At 38.1% G+C, this 20,266-nt stretch overlaps 1 protein-coding gene across 1 annotated transcript in view; it reads right to left on the minus strand.

Annotated features, from left to right (window-relative positions):
• The window catches only part of FRAS1 (Fraser extracellular matrix complex subunit 1), a gene marked incomplete at its 3' end in the record, with an annotated part of 442,801 nt that overhangs the window by 91,211 nt on the left and 331,324 nt on the right, over positions 1 to 20,266 (minus strand). The window contains exons 33-37 of the mRNA XM_084232972.1: positions 11,365 to 11,479; positions 9,772 to 9,909; positions 7,038 to 7,070; positions 2,876 to 3,007; positions 1,695 to 1,820 (exon numbers count right to left, since the gene is read on the minus strand). Of these exons, the coding sequence (XP_084089098.1) occupies positions 1,695 to 1,820; positions 2,876 to 3,007; positions 7,038 to 7,070; positions 9,772 to 9,909; positions 11,365 to 11,479 (544 nt within the window). The remainder of the gene's footprint in view (positions 1 to 1,694; positions 1,821 to 2,875; positions 3,008 to 7,037; positions 7,071 to 9,771; positions 9,910 to 11,364; positions 11,480 to 20,266) is intronic.

Below are 20,266 nucleotides of genomic sequence, written 5' to 3' on the forward strand. Positions count from 1 at the left end.
ATGAGGATTTTTTTTAATTAAAAAATATAAAAACTGAAATATATACTTAAAGTTAGAAAGCCAAACTATGAGTTTAGAGTACTAATTCACGGTCGATTTGACAAATGTGTGAAATAGTTTCAAGGTCAGACAAGTTTGGGGAAGTGAGAATTTAAATGAAAAACTTTAAACTGAAGGAGTTAGAATTTTAGAATCTCTAATATATAATATTAATGTTTGTTTAGTAATGGAATACTTTTTATGAGAAATTCTTCTCAGTGCCATGTTCCCAATAATTTCACAGGGCACAACTGAAGATTTTTCTTCTCAGATCACATATTCAACTCTATTTCTTGACAGATCTTTGATTCTAATAATTGATGTAATATAACTCGAGATTTAAATATTTATTTTCTGTATTTATCTTCTAAGCTTTCTCTTTCCACACTGTTTTATTATGATTTATAGGTAGTATAGGTATTATACCTTAAAAAGTAATAAGATCAATATTTTACAAATATTTTTATGTCTTATGTATTAATTACAAAAATATAGAGTAGTATAAAGTTAAGAAATCTGGTCTATGATTTCTATACTCCTATATTAGTTTCTTTATGAAGCTAGAAAGGTATTTAATGACATATTTTTTCAGTAATTTAAAAAAAATTCTGCCTTTTTGATTCCCAAGTGCTTACTGCTTGTTAGTACAAATTTGGTCTACCTTCATGGGGAAAGATTTCTCCCCTCCCCTTGCAGGAATATTCAGAAGAATCATTATCACATGTGTTAAGGTTTTGAGAAGAATCATTATCACATGTATTAAGGTTTTGAGAAAGTAAACATTGTAGGAATAAGCAAATTCCCAAGGTGATGACTTTGAAAGAGATAACATTCACTTTGATATACAAGGGCAGACTGTTCAAAATTAGATTTACTTGTATTGTTTGTGCTTTTCTGTACTTTCAAATCAATCAAAGCATATTATTCTTTATAAGTGGAGAAAGGGCAATAAATAATATTTTGGAAATTGGGTCATATTACTACACCTTTTCAAGGCATATATGCTACTTAAATTGTGTTGCTTTTTTATTTTATTTATTTATTTTTTAAAAGATTTATTTATTTATACAAGCACTGGGTATAGTCAGAAGCGCGGGAGGGTGAGAGAATTCACCAGAGCCAGAGTGGGGAACAGAACAGGCAGACAGATGAAATACACTGCTGAGGGGAGCAGTGGGCAGCAGGAGAGGTCTGCACGCCATGTGGGACCCTCCCCGGCGGCCGGGGATCAAACTGGCGCTGCAGAGGCTGTGGGCAGATTCGCAGCCCAGCGCTCAACCGCTGCGCCACCAGGGGAGGCCCTGTGTTGCTTTTTTATGGATAAAGATAACACATCATTCACAAGATCAGAGTTGTAGTGCTAAAAATATAGTGAAAATTCACATACCAAGGTAAGTAAGACAATTTCATCTCCATAAACTAATCACATTTACTCCAAGCTCCAGAAATCAACCCATTTCACCTACAACTTGAGGAAAACAGTTTCACTGATTTGGGGCATGAGTACCCGGCCAGAAAAAGAATGAACTCAATATGAAAATTTTTTCCTTCCTAAGCATCTCCTCATAGTTTGTCCCACAAAGGTACTTCTTATCTGAGACACATAAAACACTGGCTGTGGAACAAAAAGTCCTCCAAGCAGAGTAAACAGCTACCTGCAGCCAGGGGTCCTTGAAATTGGCCTGAGTACTTCATCAGCACACCATGCTGTGGAGGTTTGCGAAGCTCAAAGAAGAGTTCTTCAGGGGGTGTGTCAGTATCTCTCACTATCAACTGAAGTCCTGCATTTGGAGAATAAAGCACAGTGAGATGTCCACACAAAAAACTTTAAAGTCTATATACATTAAAGCCACAGATCAGGCTGGAAGCCACATCTGAGTAATCTGATGGTTACAAGAAAGCACTGTTTAATTTCCATTAACTGTAAGAGTGAAAACTGCTAATACAGTCAATTTCCGAATGGCAAGTAGATTTTTCCAAAAATTAATTTATGAGTAGGTAGTTCTGAATTCAGAACACTTTTCTTCTTCCATACAAATGAGGACATATAGGACAGTCCTGACCTGCTAGGGTAGGTTTTCTTCCAGAAAATACTCCCAGAAGTAGTTTTTCCTTCTCATTGTTTCTTACCCTCTTTTTCTAAATCCACAAAAAAGCCAAGTTATTTTCAGAATGGCTGCTCTGGCCATCACAGATGTAAAAAGGAGAGTGGGAATGACTTGTTTATTAGTAGGTATGGTAATTAGTTCTAGACCAACAACCATATGTGAAAATTAGATAAGTCTGTTAGAGAGCACACATAATAAAAAATCCCTGCATTCATTATTTGATCTTAAAATATCCTTGATAAAAGAATCGATTTCTAAAAAGTAAATATATTAATGGGGTAAATAAAATCATATATGAAATAACTTGGCCAACTCTAACTTTTCACAACTTTTGAAGGTCATTGTGATCTGTCATTTTTCCTGTTACTTTATTTTCTAAATAGAAAACAAGAGAAGTCATTGCAACCCGCTCCCCTCTAGTCTCCTCTCTGCTGTTATTTTATATTTTAGTGATGGCAACAAATCAAACTTCTGGAGACTGGAAAATAAATTCTGTGTTGTATTCCATCACTGAGCATTGGCCTCTGAAGGGTTTATTTCCCTTTCTCTGTGCTGCTTCTATTTGCATGGAAATGGGCAAGAAGAAGGATATAGATGAGAATACATGCAACTTCTGGAAGAGGAGGTCACTGCTTTTTTTGTTATCATCAAAAGGTTTGAGCAGGGACTGTTGCTGAAATATGGTTCCATAACCAAAGCCATGTTTCTTTCAGGATTCCAGTTCTTACCTATAGAAGTGCTGCCTCCTGGGCTGACCTCAAGCAGTGGAGCTGTGACCTGGAACACTGGCAGGTGCTGATCGATGGGAAGTAAGTGAATGGTGAGGACCATTTCTGGACTTGTGTGCTCTCCATCCGAAACTAGAAAGGAAAATACATACGCACAAACACACACACACAAATCAACTTGGAGTCTGGTCATCTTCAGGCTGTTTCTATAAATGCACAGCCAAAAGTTTTTTAGATTATCTTAACAATTTGAGGAGATGGTTACAAATGGGAAAAATAAGCAAGCAAGTAAGTTCCATGAGCTATTCTAACAAGGCTTTTTCTGCTAGGTAACAAGAAGACTAAAGGACCATAACAACAAAGTTCTAAGAAACCAGCTTCAGAAGAAGGTGATACTAACAAATGTTAGTTCAGAGGAAAGTAATATATATTCTTAGATGATGCTGGTAAAGGCTTTTATTTATGGGATTTTTTTTTTCATTCTTCCAATAAGGAAATATGTTCTTTCTAGAAATCTCTTTTGAATGCATATTTCCTTGGAAAGGAATTTTTAAAAGGACAGAAAATATTCAAATAAATGTCTCTAATAGCGTCTCTTTGTAAGTAGATCCATTTTTTACCTAGTCATTATACATTGTGCAATAAATGGAAGACACTTTTGTGAACAAATCCATGATCTTAAGGTTTTATTTCCCTATATTATCTGATATCTAAGTCATCACCTGAGGAAAATGAAAGCAGAACTATATGGTCATTGAATCTTATTTCTATTTTCCATATCTTAATACAGCTTTTCTCCTCTAGCCTTGCTTAGAGGGATACTGGCACCGCCAACATTATCAATGTGTTTATTCATAGTGACTATGGAGGAATTGTGCCAGAGATTATTTTAAATGTTATGATATGCTTGCATTTGGGTTGGTAACAAGAAACTGGTTTCTTTCTTCATTTTCTTCTGCACTTAATAAGTCTGTAGAAATCTGACCTCTACTTAAACAACTGACTCCTAGCAATGATTGTATCAAGGTTTTAGATGTGCTTTTTTTTTTGAGAATAGCTCTAAAGGATATGGCCAGATTTTAAAGAGCATCTGTACTTGTCTGGAAGCAATCAGGTCAGGACTATTAGATTTCCTTCTCATCTTAGTTAATTGACCAAATGAGCTGTTTTTCCTCTCTCTATGGGTTAATGTCAGGACCTAGACTTGCTGCTATCTCTTCTGCCCAATTCAAAATCTTCTCTCCTAAGACTAAAGGAGATGGTTTCCTTCCTACAAGATTTCAAAACTTGGTCTTAAAAAATTATGTCACTTTATACTCTTTATGAAAATTAACTCAAAATGGATAACAGAGTTAAGTATAAAATGCAAAACTAGAAGATAACATAGGAGAAAACCTAGATGACCTTAGGCATGGAGATCTCTTTTTATATACAACACCAGAGACCTCATCCATGAAAGAAAGAATTGAAAAGCTAGGCTTCATTAAAATTAAATACTTTAAAAAAATATTTATTTATTCATACAAGAGCTGGGAGGGTGAGAGGATTCACCAGACCCAGAGTGGGGAGCAGAACAGGCAGATTGACTGAAATACACTGCTTAGGGGAGCAATGGGTGAGACAGGAGAGGTCTGCTGTGCCATGTGGGTCAGCTCCCTGGATGGGAACCAAACTTGTGCTTCAGTGGCTGCCCATAACTTCATAGTGCTGAGACTTAACCCCTTGCACCACCAGGTAGGGCCCCTAAAATTAAATATTTCTGCTCTGCGAAAATTAATGTGAAAAGAATGAGAGGACAAGAAACAAACTGGGAGAAAATATTTGCAGAAGGAACATTTGATAAAAGATTATTATCCTGAATGTACAAAGAACTCTTAAAACTCAACAATAAGAAAACAACCTGATTTAAAAATAGTTCAAAGATCTTAATACATATGTCAACAAAGAAGATGCCACAGATGACAAACAAATGTATAAAGAGACGTTCCTCATCATATATTTGCTGGGAAGTGAATATTAAAACTATAAATAGGTACCAATAGGCATGAATTAGAATGGCCAAAATCTGGAATACTGACAACACCAAATGCCAGTGAAGATGTGGAACAAAAGGAACTCTCATACACTGCTGGCAGGAATGCAAAATGCTTCTGCCTCATTGAAACACATTATAGCTGTTTCTTACAAAACAAAATACATTCTTACCAGGTAATACAGCAACTGCACTCCTTGATATTCACCTAAAGGAGCTGAAAATTTATGTCCACACAAAAACCTGTACACAGATGTCTATAGTAGCTTTATTCATAATTGTCCAAAACTTGGTAGCAACCAAGATGTCCTTCAGTGGGTGAATGTATAATTTGTGGTACTGTGAGACAATGGAATATAATTCCACACTAAAAAGAAATGAGTTATCAAGCAATGAAAAGACATGGGGGAATTTAAATGCATATTACTAACTAAAATAAGCCAATATGAAAAGTCTGCATACTGTGTGACTTCAACTGCTGACATTCTGGAAAATGCAAAACTATGGAAGACAATAAAAAGATTGCCAAAGATAGGAGGGTGTACAGGAGACGAATAGGCAGAGCACAGAGTGCTTTTAGAACAGTGAAAAATCCTCTGTGTGACATAATGATGGATATATGTCACTATGCACTGGTTAAAACCCACAGAATGTACATCAAGAATGAACTCTAAAATAAACTATGGACTTTGGGTGATTATGGATGTGTCAATGTGTATTTACCCTTGGTTAAAAAATGTACCATTCCAGTGAATGATGTTGATAATGGTAGAGGCTCTGTATACATGGGAGTGTACTTTCTTCTAAATTCTATTGTATACCTAAAAATTGTTCTTTAAAAAGTATTTAAAACAATTTTTTAAAAAATCACTCAATAACAAAATGAACCTAGGGCAGAAACAAAATAAATTAATTTATTATTCCATCTAATGTCAATTTCCTTGACTTTGTAGAATAGGTTCAAGGATCATTTAACTTAAAGCCCTGGAAAAGTTAATTGTTAACCCCTTCACCTATTCAAGCTGAGGTTTAGAAACTAAATTGACACACTACCATGATACTTGTTTTTCTTAAATGAAGCACATACAGATCAGACTAAACTAACCATCCCAGACTCAGAGTCAGAAACTCGTATTAAAATCCGGGTTCTCAAGCACAGTTTGTTCAATAAATGCTGCTGGGAAAACTGGACTGCTACATGCAAAAAAATGAAGCTAGACTACTACCTCTCATCATGCACAAAAACCAATTCAAAATGGTTTGACATAAGACCTAAAACAGTAAAATATATAGAAGAAAATACAGGCAAAACACTACATGTCATAGATCTCAGTAACATCTTTAAAGACACATCCCCCAAAGCAAAGAAAGTGAAAGAAAATATGAACAGCTGGGACTACATCAAATTAAAAAGCTTCTGTATGGTAAAAGAGACATTAACCAAAACAGACATGCTACTGATTGGGGAAAAAATTTGCACACAGTACTACCGATAAGGGACCAATCACAAAGTTCTGCAGGAGCTCACACAACTCAACACGAACACTATGCACTATGAGCTATGCACTATGAACCAAGGATTCTGTGGATTTCTACACAGAGCTTTGACTCACTTTCTGGGTTGAAGCATCTATTTCTCAGCAGCAAGGCATTCAATGAAAGGCTTTATACAAGATTATACATGACTACTACTCATTAGCTGTCACATAGGGATGATTATGTGCCACAATTGTAGTGGGAACTTTACATATATTTAATCATCATTTATTATGTCCTTTCAGGCACAGAGAGGTTAAGAAAATTTCCCAGAGCTGGTTGACCCAAGCAGTCTAGATCCTGAGTGAAAGATCTTAACAGCTATTATCGCTTTTTCTTCGATATTAGGACAAGTTGAAATGGGGCTTAAACAACATTAACATTTGATTTCCTTGGTGAATTGTAGTTTCTGTGGGTACAAAGTTAACTATTACCATTTACCTAATCATGGGCTTTTTTTAAAAGAAACTTATTTTGTGAAGCTTATAGGTAATTCTTAGAATATAGGTAATAATAATGAAGGAAACAAAAAAAAGGATGCATTATGAAAGGAAAAATTCCATTTTCTAATAAATTTGAGATCAAAGTCTTCACCTGTGAAGTGGAATTTCACCGATTCTGGGAGACCTGAAAGAACAGAGGAGGAAAAAAAAATCAGTAAAATATAAATTTTGAAGTCAGGAATAGATGGCAAAGGTACAAAATATGGGGCTCAGGTAAAGAAAATAAAGATGTTTTAATCTAAATTATTATGGTTGAAGTAAAGATCACCCGGTCATTTGCTAATGTTATGTTGAGTTTAATGGTACCAGCACTAATTTTCAGTATAAAAAGAACCACATAGTGGAATAATTTTATATCACAGCAGTCAGGGTGATTTATAATACATTCATTCAGATCTCATTTTATCAGTACATAAAATCCTACAAATCAGTGAATGTGGGTGATGTTGTATGTCACTGACAAGACTCTCTGGTAGGTCAATTCTATTGTAGAATTGAGTGATGCCTGGGACATTGATTTACACACTCTAACAGTCTGAGAGATTTATCTTGTGGCATTTATCCCATATATTATACAGGAGAGGACTGACTCTGCTCTCTCTAAAAGGACTCTAAGTACTCAGGCGAGTATAGTGCAAACAGAAATAGCTTTAACCATGGCTGACATGTTTTCTTTCTATCTAATCCCAGGATATCCTGAGTTTCTCGTAAAGTAGGTCTTATAAAGTAGGGGTTAGAGAACCATGAACATTCATGGGCTATTAGCTACCCATTTACTAAACACTGGGAACACAGAGATAGAATCTGGATAGTAAAGAGACACATGCCCACCCATAGAAAATTTTAATCTAGTTGAAGAATTAATTATGTTCTGGACAAATGCATTTATATAAATAATGACAAATATGTGAAATCCTTGCCATCATTTAAAAAGTAACTCTAAAATTATTAAATCCATGATCAATTCACCATAAGAAATCAGCAGTGGTTCTGTATGAACAAAGCTAATATTGATACATAAAAACAATACTCTATATTACTCATGTTAGATAGACTTATATCTTAAAAAATAAGCTTCATGATTTTTAGCATTTCCAAGGCACACACATATTTCCAATCAGAAGTTGAAGTTTTTTTTTTTTAAAGATTTATTTATTTATGCATACAAGAGCTGGGGTACAGGCCAGGTGTGCAGGAGGGTGAGAGGATTCACCAGAGACAGAGTGGGGAACAGAACAGGCAGATTAACTGAAATACACTGCTGAGAGGAGCAGCGGGTGAGACAGGAAAGGTCTGCTGCACCATGTGGGTATCTCCCTGGCCGGCCGGGATCAAAACTGCGCTGCAGAGGTTTCGGACAGCTTCACAACACTGTGCTCAACCCCCTACACCACCAGGGAGGCCCCCAATCAGAAGTTTTGATGACTAGGTCAAGGAGAGGAATGAGGGGTGGCAGGAATTAAAACTATTTGGTTTAGTGGAAGGGCACATACTAGTTTGAATTAGAAGCTTGGTTATTCTTGTGCTCAGTATTCTCTTCCTTTGAAAGGTGCTTCTGTTAAATCAAGAGGTAGCCTGCTTTGGGCCTCCCTGGTGGCGCAGCGGTTGAGCGCTGGGTTGCGAAGCTGCCGGTGACCTCTGCGGCGCCGGTTCGATTCCTGGCTGCTCTCCGGCCACCAGAGGAGGGTCCCACATGGCGCGCAGACCTCTCCTGCCGCCCGCTGCTCCCCTCAGCAGTGTACTTCGGTCCTTCTGCCTGCTCTGCTCCCTGCTCTGGCTCTGGTGAATTCTCTCACCCTCCCGGGCTTCTGACTGTACCCAGTGCATGTACAAACAAAACAAACAAATAAATAAATAAATAAAACATGCCTCTATTAAAAAAAAAAAAAAAAGAGGTAGCCTGCTTTTTCCATTTCTAAATGGGACCTTCTCTGAGGTACTGTAGGATCCTCTTCACTGGATTCCCCTCAAGGGGAATTCCCCCAAGGTCATCCACCTTGGCCGCCTCAAGTGCATTCACATCACCACAGTTCAGAGTTCCTTATGAACACCCATTTACTCCCTTATGTCTTAAAAACCTCTGGGTTCCCGGTGTTCTTGGGAATAAGATCTAAATCCTTAGAGTCTTTCTTGGGCCTTTGAATCGGGCCTATATCTCTCCCTCCAGGTTTACCTCAGCTTGACCCTCCACATTTCAGACAGACAAACTGACTTTGTTCCATGCCTCAAACATCACATTCTCTCCTTCCCCTGGACCTCTGCCCATGAGGTGAGTGTCTCCTTCAGAATGTCCTCCTGACTATTCCAACACACCCATTTAGCCTGGTTAGCTTCTACCCATGCCTCCACTGTCCATAACCTTCTGCAGCCTCCACTGACCACTCTGTCTAGGTTAGTCTTCTAATCCCACCACTGAGCACTCTTGTTTCTTTTCAGAGCTCTTCTCTCACCTGAAATTAATCATTCATAACTAAGATTATTTAACAAGTTCTGTCTCTATACTTATAGACCCAATCTTTCCAAGAACAGAATTTTTATGCCTCATTTTCGCTCACCACTGTATATATCTTCAGGGCCTCACTCAGTGATTGCTACCAGGAAGCACAGAATAACGATATTGCAATTATATTTGCATGCAAAAATAAATGAAAAATGATGACCTGGACCCAGATTACATATTGACTGACAGATCTTGAGCTAACTTGAAGAGCTATAGAGCAGTGTCACCAAACTCTCCAAAAGGACTAAAGGAAGATTCAGGGTGAGCCTGCAGTGACCATCCACAGAGTGCAGCTGGGGTGTTCCAATACAGAGGAATGTATTACCAGCGAAGGAGAAGGGCATGAGCTCTTGGAGGTGGGGGGCTGCAGATGGAGGACGGTACATGACTTTGCCCTGGTTGATATCATCCTGCGTGAAATACCGGATGGGAGAGTGAGGTTGGTCCTTGTGTTCGATGGTACCTGGGAAGGAGGAGACGCACATGAGCATGATGGTGACTCTGACTGCTGACTGAATGACATGGACCAGAGAGCTGCTTTCCACCGGGGAGACTTATTATTGAGGAACATTTGCCCTCAGGTTGTTCTTGGTATAGTATTCTGCATTTATTCAAGAAAAAGGCAAATCTTAACCCTAGATAGAGTCTTGACATGGGTTTGTTTACTATAAGGAATAATAAGATGCAAACTACTGCTCCTAGAGCAATGTAATTCTCCCGAAGTCATACCCTGTACAATAGTTGTGAATCCTCCTAAATGAGTTTCAGTTCAAAGGTCAAGGTCACAGAGAAAATGGCACAGAGTGGTTTCCTGGTGATATTGTACAGTGATTTTCTCAGTCTATCCTGTTTCCCTCAGAGACTCCTTAGTCTCTGTGATGGTTTTTGGCAAGAGTAACATGGATCTTGATTATTCTAAAAACTGGATTTGTAATTATCACTCTGCTGTGACAGATGCTTCAGAGGCTGCAGATCTGCCTGTCATTTTAAGGTCATCTTTCATGTCCTAGTAACTCTTTAAAAGGAGGGCAGGTGTGGAGCTTGGTGTTGAACCAATTCAACTTCAGAGTGGCTGAGAGACCTGCAATCATTCTCCAGCAGACAGCTGGGCTGCTGCTCATCTCCACCCTGGCAACATGGGGAAAACCATTCTCGCAGTGACTTGGCAGATTAAAAAAAGAGAGAGAAGGATGACTTTTAATTTCTTTGGACCTTATCAAAAGGGTAATGGAATTTAATTTTTAGACTATTGTTTTTCTTTGGGAATTTGATAATGTGTAAGGCTGACATCGAGGGCTCTGGTTGGTTTTTGAGAGAGCAGTGATAGAGAGAGGAGCAGTATAGCCTTAATAGAAGTTGGTCTCCCTCTGGGAAGAACAATCACACCTCTGTCAAGCATACACTTATTAGTTAAACCCAAAATTAAGAGATCTAAAGGCTGAAGACTGAAACAGGGGTCCACCTCTCCTCTGCCTGTAGCTCTGCATTTCCATGTTCCTCTAGGGAGGAGCTACTTGTCCTGAGCACATGCTCAGTCTGGTTTGCGAGCCAGACCAGAATGCATCTTACTATTCTTACAGTCAACCTTAGCAGAGCAGGCTCTGTCCTGACAGACTGCCTATGCATGGGAGGAGGTCTTCAATCCATTGACTGGAGTTATAGATACACACACATGCTATCTGTGTTCTTCAGTACAGCTTTGTCTTTAACAAAGCTGACACATTCATCTCTGTCTGTCTGCCCACAGTGTCTCTCTTGGCTGGTTCTAAAGTCAGAAGACAGGCAAGAAGTGTATGAATAATTGTTACTCCTTAAATCTTTTACAAGTATAAGCAGACAAAACTCTGGAGCTTTTAAGACCGGTCAACAACCAGAAACCCATAGCATCCCTCAAACATTCCTTTACTGCACATCTTACCTTGACTTGGATGCAGAGGTAAAGTGATATTATATACAATATTTCCACTTGATCTTTCAGAGTTTGCAAAAGAGAGGGAATGAGGCTGAATCACAGTTAGACTGTCTTCCCGAGCCTAAACAAAGTTCAAGGAAAAAAAATGTGTGATTAAAAACAAAAATTAGAAGCAAAACAAACCTTACTAAACAAACAAAAGCAAACTCACTCTTGACTTTTTTGTTAATTTTTTTAAAAGATTTATCTATTTATTTATACAAGAACCGGGTATAGGCCAGAGGCACAGGAGGGTGAGAGGTTTCACCAGAGACAGAGCGGGGAACAGAACAGGCAGACTGACGAAATACACTGCTGAGGGGAGCAGAGGGCGCCACAGGAGAGGTCTGCAGTGCCATGTGGGACCCTCGCCAGCCGGCGGGGATCGAACCAGCGCTGCAACTGCCTGGTGCTCAACTGCCTGCACCACCAGGGGAGGCCCTCACTCTTGACTTTTAAGTTAGTCACACATAACAAAATTTTCTCCCAGAGTTCAAAAGAAAGATCTGATCTCTTGCACTGTAGATTTGTCCTGCCTTTAGGAACCGCACAGGATTATAAAGTTCTCCTTAGTTCTTCTTGTACCATGGCTCTTCATTGCTCCCCTGCCCTTGCCCCAAGGATTATGTTTGTGCAAACTGTGGGAGTCCCAATATCATCACTTTTCCCTAGGTGGGACTCACAGGGGTACATGTGTGAAAATGAGCCTTCACAGCTGGCTATTCTACTCTTTCACGACTCACAGCTGGATCCTTTCATCTCTACTCCTCTAATTTAATGGGCTAAAGTTGTAGCTAGTGAAAGAAGTTCTCCAAATTCCCCAAATTTGCTAAAGGAAACTATGATGTTTTCTGGTTTCAGAGGGTTAAAGATGAATTCAGTCTAAATATCAAAGGACTTGCTATTAGAAATCAGAGGCTTAAGAAGTATGTATTAAAGCATATTAAAACAGTCAATATTTCTCTTTGTCTCCATTGTACTGTTCAAAAGAACTAGATACTGCCTTTCTTTTCTGCCTTCCAGGATCCAATAAATAAGTCAAAGGAAATTAATCAGAAGACTATTGTGTATGTACCTTTCACTATTCATCCATCTATGTACATCCATAACCCACAGACAATGGCAACATTCAAAAAATAAAAAAGGAGAAATTTGGAATTCCATGAGTTGGTGTAACAGTGAATTGCGGACCACAGCAAAAACACAGTGTGTAGAGTTAAGATGGAAAAGTGGTGTGACCCTTGCCTGGGTCACACAAGTTGTTAAAAAGCAGACCAAAAATATCCGGCTCCTTGCAAGGTTGCAAGCTCTTTCTAACTGACCCCGGAGGGTTAGAGTTTGACATGTTCTCCTGCTCTTTGAAGCTGTGCTTCTTTCAGAAAGAATTTCCCCATTTAGGAAAAGATTAAGTAGGGCTCGGTAGTTCTCATGGAGGAGGGTGTGGTGTTCTTTTTAACCACTAAAAGATTGAAGGTTGCAGTTGCTTTATAATTGTCCCCAAGGCATAAAAGTCCTGGAGAGAGGCAGCCATTACAGGTTAGAACAACCCCCCTTATAGTAAAGAGTCGTATTTCAGGACATTGAACAGGTCTGGAATGTAATGAGCAAGGAAAATCAGAATTTCAAATAGCAGCTGGTCTCTCACCCTAAAATAAAACAAGTAAGGACAGCAAATTAAAAATGTGTGCCTATATAAGAAAGTTACAGACCATGTATGTGTATACACACCTATAAAGATGAGCACATGTGAGTACAGATGCAGGGGAAGGAAGTGCAGACTGTGTACATTGTACAGTACTGCTTCCCTCAGAACAACTGAAAATCTCAAAACCCTCAGAACAACTGAAAATTATCAAAGTATTATGTGACATTTTTAAAAACCAAGATGTCACTAAAACAGTAAAATGATAAGAAAAAATTATTATGGGCATAGGACTATGAAATATGGAAATTAGTTTCATCCAAGATAGCAGATATTTTATTGTGGAATTTATTGACATTATTTCTCTTCTAATAGAAATGGACACTAGGCAGAAAAAGTAAAAACTTGATTGTCTGAAGAAAGCAATATTGAGGTTGAGATATATCAAAGTATAATCAATTTTAAATTGGCTATTTGGAATGTTCAATATTTATCAATTAAACATAGCAAGAAATAAGAGATTGAATTTTATAGAAATCATTACTGAAAAATTTTTTTCATTAAACTCTCTGTCAACAAAAGAAGATCACAGAATAATGGTTTTCATAATACCCATATTACTTCTGAGTATATTCAGATTCCAACTGCTTCTTCCCTCTGCTGTTCCCACCACCCTCCTGGGAGCCGCACTCTGACCTGGAAGATGACCAGGGCCTCCCAACTGCTCTCATGGTCCCCCTATTTCAGCACAGCAGCCAGAGACATCCCATTAAAAACAACATCAGGTAGACCTCAGCTTAATAACTGCAATGGCATCCCATTTTATTCAGAATAAAAGGTAATCTTTACAATGGTCTGTAAGGCCTGACAATAATCTGCACCCTCGTACCTCCCCTTACCACTACACACTTAGCACACCTGTGAATTCATGTCAATGACTCTTGCTTTCACTCAGTCTGCTCCAACCACACTGGCGTCCTCATTGTTCCTGGAACATATAAGCATGCTCCCAATTCCAAGCCTTTAAACTCATGGTTCCTTAGACATGACATGCTCTTTCCTCAGGTATCAGTGAAGCAATCACTCTTGCCTCCTGCAGATCTTTCTTTAAATGTCATTGTCCTAACAAAGCCCACTCTGACCACTTTATTTAAAACTGCATCCAGGGCCACCCTGGTAGCCTAGGGGTTAAATCTCAGCATTATCACCGCTAGGGCGGTGCTAACCCCCACCAGAGAGCAAACCCATATATGGTTCAGTAGATCTCTCTTGTCTTGCCCACTGCTTCCCTCAGCAGTGTATTTCAGTAGATCTGCCTGCTGTGCTCCCCTCTCTGTCTTTGGTGAAATCTCTCACCCCCCATCCCGCAGCACCTCTAGTTCTATAATAAAATACAATTCTTCTATAACAAAATACAACTAAAGATAAATAAATAAAAAACCTCTGCCTCCACCAATACATTTCCAATTCCTTTGCACTTGACTGCCGTTTTGTTTTATCATAATACTCCCCACTGACTTGCTATAAGTGGATTATTTATTACTACTTATTGTCTAGTTCCCCCTAAGAGAAGATACATTCCATGCATATTTGTTTGTTCAGGCACTGATCCCCAGCACATAACACATGGCACATGGAAGTACATGGAAGTACTCAATACATATTTGTTAAATGAATGAAAACTACCATTAAAAAAAGATTAAGCTAGGAAATAAATTAATAAAAACCTTTTAATAAACACTTTATCAATAATTTTTAAAGAATATTTTCTTTGTATTTCATGTCATCTATAGAATCAAAGGGTCAAATATTTTTACCCTTAAGCTATAGCAAAGCGTGTGTGACTTAAACCTTTAAACTTCCAGGTCAGGATTTATAAAGGTTATCATTTCACCCTCCATTAAAAGAAAGATCAACTTCACATGCTGACTATCATTTTACCAAAGCAGCAAAGCGGTTGGCAGACCTGAGAAATTAGATGTCTGTGAATAATGAGCAAAAGATGATGTAAGTAAAATGGAGTTTCTATAAGAAATCATATCACAGTGTCATTAGGAAAACAAATTAATTTGTTCACATACGCTGGTAGCAGATATTTAGTAAGAACCTACTATGTGCAAGGCAATAAGGAAAGAGCAGTAGGATATGTAAGATGAATCAGATATAGATTTTTTTCCTTAAGGAATTCCAGTTTTTAGTAGAGGAAAATTGTAAATAACTCTAATGCAGAGAATAATAATAGCATGAAAGTCTTAGATAAAGCACAACAGGAAATCCAAGGATAAAGTAACATTTCCAGAGATAATAATTTCATTAGTGTCTGAAAGGTCTTAAGAGAAAGCATGGACACAATCATAAAATAAGTAAAGCATGCCCAGACTTGAGAGTCTGTATCACAAAAGAGATCAACTGTCCTAAACAGGCCCCTGGCAACCCCAGTAAGAGAGGTTTTAAGAGAACTCTTGCTACAGCAATCACTTTGGAATCAAATGAAACCAGGAAAACCAAAAAAAAAAAAAAAAAAAGGCTCATTCAAGGTCTTTCCCTCAACGGGTGACCAACCCTGAGTACAGCAATCATTCAAAAAAGGAAATAATAAAATATTTCATTCACATTAAGAGATAATAGAATTTACTTCTTCCTTAAGAGCAGAAGTGAAAATATATTCAAAGTCTGTATGTGCCCAACTGACTATTTTGTTATATGAATCTCAAGGTAATACAATTTAGTAAGATATTAGCTGTGGGAAAGGAGGTGTGAAAATAGTCATTCAGTGAACAAATATTTATTATTAAGTAACTATTCTAGAAAGGGCATTGTGCTGGATGTTGAGAAAGATACCAAAATGAATAATCATAGATTTTACCCTTAAGGATCTTCTAAGTCAAATAGTGAATGTTTACTTTGAAAAATGTGAGTTAATGTGACTCTCTTAACTTATTTGCTGAATCTTAGATTAGTTATGCAATGAAATTTATTGGTAAATATGCATGTTTTCATATCTCCTTGTCCAATATAAATATACGTAAGATACATACTTAGGATATATATCCTAAATGCATACATCTTGCATGTTTATATATCTACATCTTAAAATGCTATACATATTTGCACACATATATATGTGCACATATGAAAATAATTCTGATAAGCACGAAGAATAAAACCATAGGATCCCATTTAAAGGATCTTAGGTTGGGGGCCTCCCAGGTGGTGCAGCAGTTGAGTATTGGGTTGCGAAGCTGCCCGCAGCTTCTGCAGCACTTGTTCGATCCCCAGCCACTGGGTGAGGGTCCCACATGGCGCGCAGACCTCTCCTGCTGCCCGCTGCTCCCCTCAGCAGTGTACTTTGTCAGTCTGTCTGTTCTGCTCCCTTCTCTGGCTCTGGTAAATTCTCTCACCCTCCCACGTTTCTGACTGTACCCAGTGCTTGTATAAATAAATAAATAAAATAAATCTTTTTTTTTTTTTTTAAAGAAATATAAAAAAAAAAAGGATCTTAGGTTGGCTGAATTACAAAAATTATAGAAAGGTTAAAGAACAAATTTCCATTTAAGCAAGTATTTGATTATGTTGCTTTTCATTCTATATAATCCTGGAGATTCTCAATTAAGCTTGAGGATTTAATGACTACCTGCCATTATGATTTATCAAAGGTTTATCTACCACCCAGAATATCAACTGACATTTTAACCTGCCCTTAAAGGGCATATCCCAAATTTATCTCATCACGCTTTCCTTTCAACCCTTCCCCTAAAGTCCTCATACGCTCCTGATTTCAACGGTATCACCTTATACCCCAAAACTGGGATGTTTCACTATCCTATCATATGTAATTGACCACCATGTCCCTAAATATCTCTTACTCTTGCCCTAACTTTTTAGAAAGCAAATCTTAACCACTTTTTAATGTATAGTACTATTAAACAAGAAAAACTTTACAGCACATTTTTGTGCAATAGATTTCTAGAATTTTTTCTTACTGCAAAATTTGAACTCTGCATATCCACTGAACATTAACAACTCCCTTTTCCCTTTCTCCACCTCCATGCTCCCCACCTCCTGGGTAAAACTACCATTCTACTTTCTGTTTCTAGGAGTTTTACTACTTTAGATAGATCATATAAGTGGAATCATGCAGTGTTTGTCTTTTGTGGCTGGCTTATTTAATTTAGAATAATATCCTTATGGTTCATCCATTTTGTAACATATGAGACAGGATTTACTTCTTTTTTTTAAGATTGAATAATAGCCCATTGTTGTATATACCCCACTTTGTTTATCCATTTATTATCTGTCGCAGCACATTTCGTTTGCTTCTACTTCTTGGTTACTGTGAATAATGCTGCAATGAAGATGTGTGTGCAAGGATCTCTTGAGATCTCGCTAACTCTTAATCCTTATTTCCACTGCATGGGGTTCACACTGCTTATGTTTCTTGTTCTAGATTACTGTAATAGCCTTTTTCTTGGCCTCCTTGCTCCCTGTTTGGCCCCCATCCAGGTTGTTCCCTGCCCTGCAGTCAGAATGATCTTTCTACATTGAAAATCTGATCATGTCGCTATGAAGCGTTCAACATCCTACTTGCCCCAACAGCCTTTCAGGACAAAATAGAAATTCTTCTACTTATCCTTAAGCTTATCCATGATCTCACTCTCATTTCTTGTTTCTTTATTTTGTTTGTTTGTTTTTGTTTTTTTACCCAAGGCTTAATGCTTCAACCAATTGAACTCTGTCATTTCTTGAGCATGTCATGTTCTTTTGGGTCTCCATCTTTTTTTACTTGCTGCTCCTCTGCCTGCAATGAATTCCCCCTTAGCTCTAGTCTAGGTCAGTGTGATTTTTTCAAGTGTGGTAAGCAAAGCAAGCAGCAACAGTATCATCAGGAAACCTGATATAAATGATGATTCTCAGCCCTATATGAGACATCTGGTGAGGGGCCCAGAGATGCGTGATTTAACAAATCCCATAGGAAGGGTCCTAATGCAGACTGAAGTTTGAGACCCTGCTCAAGAGATAATTTACCCTTTAATTAGCTTAATTTACCTTCTAGAGGAAGCCTTCTATGACCTCCATATCCACTGGACTAGGTACCCTCCTATTTGTTCCCATGGCATTTATCACTGTATTGCCACAATTTATTGCTTGTTTCCCATGTAGATTCTAAGTTTCTTGAGAATAGACTGTTTAATGGCTATTGAAACTTCATTGTCTTCCATAGCACTAGGCAAAATTTAGTGGCTCTAATGTGTATATGACTCTATGACTGAATAATGGGAGATAGACTCTTACCCTTAAATACATGTATGAACAGGGCCTCCCTGGTGGTGCAGGGGTTAAAATCTCAGCACTATCTGCAAAGAGCTGATGAGACTCAACAACAACAAAGAAAATAATCCAGTCAAAAAATGGGCAGAAGAGCTTAAAAGAAACTTCTCTGAAGAGGAAATGCAAATGGCCAACAGGCATATGAAAAAATGTTCAACATCACTTGTCATCAGGGAAATGCAAATCAAAACTACCATGAGATACCATCTTACACCAGTGAGAATGGCACATATTAAAAAAACTAGCAACAACAAATGTTGGCGAGGGTGTGGAGAAAAAGGAACTCTTCTGCACTGTTGGTGGGAGTGCAAACTGGTCCAACCACTGTGGAAAGCTGTGTGGAGATTTCTGGACCTACTAAACATAGAGCTTCCATATGATCCAGCAATTCCACTCCTAGGTATTTACCCAAAGGACACAGAAACATCAATTCCAAAGAACACCTGCACCCCTATGTTTATAGCAGCACTGTTTACAATAGCTAAGCTTTGGAAACAACCCAAATGCCCAAAAATAGATGACTGGATCAAGAAGATGTGGTACATATATACCATGGAATATTACTCAGCATTCAAAAAAGATAAACACATGCAATTTGCTGCAACATGGATGGCGCTGGAAGGGATCATGCTCAGCGAAATAAGCCAAAAAGAAAAAGAAAAATACCGGATGGTCTCACTCATAGCAGGAATCTAGAAAACTTAAATAAGGGACCAGGAAAATGAATAACTATAAGAAAGTGAAAATCAAAATCAACAAAAAACTATGAACCAGAGACACTTTTAGGGGGGCGGGGGCGGGAGGGGAGGGATTGGGGTCAGAATGGGGGGCTGCAATTGTATGGGGAATATAACAATAAAATTTATAAAAAAAAAAAAAATCTCAGCACTATCAAGCTACTGCCAGCCACTGCAGCATGAGTTTGATCCCTGGCCAGGGAGCTAACCCACATGGCATAGCACATCTCTTCTGACTCACCCACTGCTTCCCTCAGCAGTGAATTTCAGTAGCTCTGCCTGTTCTGCTCCCCAATCTGTCTCTGGTGAACTGTATCACCCCCTCGAACCTCTGAACTAGACCCAGTTCTTGCATGCACAAATAAATTTTAAAAAATAAATGTATGAATATACTTGTGTACTTAGCATATGTGCTCATAATATTTACCAACTATGTGCAAAATGTGTATGTTTAGATGAGTCCAAATCACTGAACTGAGAATGTGTTCTGTAATACATGACCAGTATGTCCTGCAGCAATTGCCCTGACTAATGTCAAAAGAAATACAAACTTTAAGGAATGAAATACTAGAACAATCATATTATATGCTAAACTAACCTCTGTGATATTCTAAGTTATGCTGGACAGACCTAATTTGCAAACAGCAACTTCAGATCCTAAAGGTTAAGTTACTTGAAAAACCTCTAGAGGTCCACAGCAAGAGAACAGGAACCATCTTCTTGGCATCTGGCCCATTTATTTCTTCTAAACTCAAAATAACACTGCATTAGCATTTGGCAAGAATTGTGTATGCACATTTTTCCTTGCACTTTAGAGAAAATTCTGATCCAAGTTCCTCCAGTCAGAATGATGAATTATAGACTTTACAGTGTTGCTGAATTATGATTTCTTTAAATTACGGTTTATGGTGGAAATGCCAATACCAGCTATTCATTAAAAACTTTCTATTTCCCCTTTTATGTCTCTGTCATGCCCCAGACCCATAATTTCTAAAACTATAGCTGCTCTCTTTGTTGTGGCTCAGGGCTGATACACTGCTTTGGAGTTTGTAATTATGTGGGTGCTAACTAAAATTTGGATCCATAATGATTAATTTACAAGGTCTCATATGCTCATGACTCTGTCTAGAAGAGGGGCTCTGGCATCACAAGCCCTCTAGAA

Source organism: Talpa europaea (assembly GCF_964194135.1).
Source record: "Talpa europaea genome assembly, chromosome: 5".
Classification (NCBI taxonomy): domain Eukaryota; kingdom Metazoa; phylum Chordata; class Mammalia; order Eulipotyphla; family Talpidae; genus Talpa; species Talpa europaea.